At 29.2% G+C, this 2169-nt stretch overlaps 1 protein-coding gene across 1 annotated transcript; it reads left to right on the top strand.

Moving 5' to 3' along the window:
* Positions 1-847: 847 nt before the first annotated feature.
* LOC148616021 (uncharacterized) lies at positions 848-1963 on the top strand. Its single transcript, XM_088581710.1, has 2 exons — positions 848-1186; positions 1628-1963. Exons 1-2 carry the CDS (start codon positions 963-965, stop codon positions 1860-1862), a joined length of 459 nt encoding a protein of 152 aa, XP_088437836.1. The 5' UTR covers positions 848-962; the 3' UTR covers positions 1863-1963.
* The last annotated feature ends 206 nt before the right edge of the window (positions 1964-2169 follow it).

Below are 2169 nucleotides of genomic sequence, written 5' to 3'. Positions count from 1 at the left end.
GTTGTGTTTCCCTTATTTTTGCCTGCTTATTGAATCAAGTCTCCGTATGAGCCATTGCCATAATTTGCCACTTTTGCCTCCAACCCTGTACTGTCATGATAAACCTTCTTTAGAAATCTTGTCTTGAACTAATCATTTGATTAAAATAAGATTCCTTAATTGTGCCTTCTCCCACATACTGGATTTTTTTTCAATATTTCAATGAATGATTTGTCTTAGATCTCCACATATATGAGGTGGTTCCACCCAGTTATAAAATTACCTCCTTTTAATAGTCAGAGGATTGTTTGTCCAGTTAGACAATGCAGTGAACTTAAAAAAAACGATTGTAATTGATTACATTTTTCAGAGTAATCAACAGTAATCCGTAATCGACCAACTTTTCGATTACATGTAATCATAATTTAATGGATTACAGCAAAAAATATGATGTAATCATCGATTACTTTCGATTACTTTAGAAAAATAGTTTGACAAAATAGCACTTCATTTCAGTGCATTGGATGCATTCTTTTTAATGCTCTTTTTTTACAGGTACAGATAAAATACCATGTATTAAATGACTTGAGAGTCCTGAAAAGTTGCATTTTATTAGCTTTGTTGTTCTCTTAAAGTCCCTTATGTCAACAAGATTTCCTTACAAATTAAACTTATTTCCAGCTTTTGAAACAAATGGCCTTTAATTTATGTTCAAAATAAATGTATCAAATGGCTAAAATTAATATCCCAACTACACTAAAATAAAAATGTTGATTATATTGAAATTTCTTAATACAATATTTGTTAATAAGAGTTCTTTTTATTTGTCATTCTAGTCCAAATTTTGTTTTCCCCCTTTACCTTAGGGCATTTCTGGTGCAATATTAAACTTCAGAATTTTGTTCACTCACTTACAATAGTGAGCATTTTTGTTTGGTTAAGTATTTTTAGTAGTGATTTTGAAGACATAGTGGCTGTTTGTCATGTCTTGGAGAGAACATTATGAAATTCCACCACATTCTGAAAGAACTGTTAATGTTAAATGCAAATACTGTCATGTGCTCATATATGGGAATGCCCAAACAACATCAAAATTTTCAACTCACATTATGTTATGTTACCTATTTTTTAAAACAATAAGATTGAGAAGTCATGTTGACAATGAACCAATACAATACAATAACTTCATGCATTCCACTTTGACACAGTCACACTAAACATATTTATGTAATTGTTTATAAATTTAAATAAGAGAGTAAAGAAATATAATTAAATTTAACTATATTCTTTTCTTTTAATACTGGTCAATTAATGAAAAATTTAAATTACTGACAGCAAGACTCTGTTTTGATTTCAATTATTTTTACTGATTAAGTGTCAGGTTTATATTAAATTGCCCTAGGTTACATGTTTTACTCTATTTGTAGTTCTATAACCTGTAATTAAGGAGATAGTCAAAACAAAGAAATAATTAAAACCATTTAATTTTACTTGAAATATTGACTTATAAAATTATCTGGACCAAGATTTAAAGACTTTTAAGTTATTTTTTCAGGGAAAACATCGCAATGAGCTATAGATAAATACATCTGCCAGCAATGAATCAAATAAACAACAAAATTTAATTCAGTTTGTAAACAAAGAAAAGTACAAACTATGGTCAAAATGACCCCAAACAAAAAGAAGTAACTAATGCCTTTGTCCATGTAATAGCAGGCACCTTGTCACCACTCTCTCTAGTGGAATACCGATTTTTCAGGAGTTTTGTAAATATTTGGGATCCTCGATATGAACTTCCCTCTGGAAAACAGTTATCAACAAAACATTTGGAAACAGTTTATTTAAAGGTTGATGGAAATTTCGTCCTGACAGATGTCGATTGAGTGATAATTCTTTCCACAAACTGATAATGATTAAATGCAATTCCGACTTCTGACTTTAAAGCTTTAAATGATGCTAATGTAAATTTTGTTATTTTCCACTATAAATGTGTTGAACAGCAATACTGTTGTAACTTTTTCATAGTTATTTCTTTTTATTTTGTAGAATGTAATTGACTGTAATCGAAAAGTAATGTCATTACTTTTGATAAAACAATCGATTGTAATCGATTACAAACAAAAATCAGAGTAATCGATTATTAATCGATTACACCAACATCCTTCATATAATCGATTATTAATGACTACA

This window comes from Perna viridis, chromosome 5 (assembly GCF_037379345.1).
Source record: "Perna viridis isolate PV_CMFRI_1.1 ecotype Kerala chromosome 5, ASM3737934v1, whole genome shotgun sequence".
In the NCBI taxonomy this organism is placed as follows: Eukaryota; Metazoa; Mollusca; class Bivalvia; order Mytilida; family Mytilidae; genus Perna; species Perna viridis.
The sequence above is the reverse complement of the archived record's forward strand: the minus strand, read 5'-3'. Positions and strand labels throughout refer to the sequence as shown.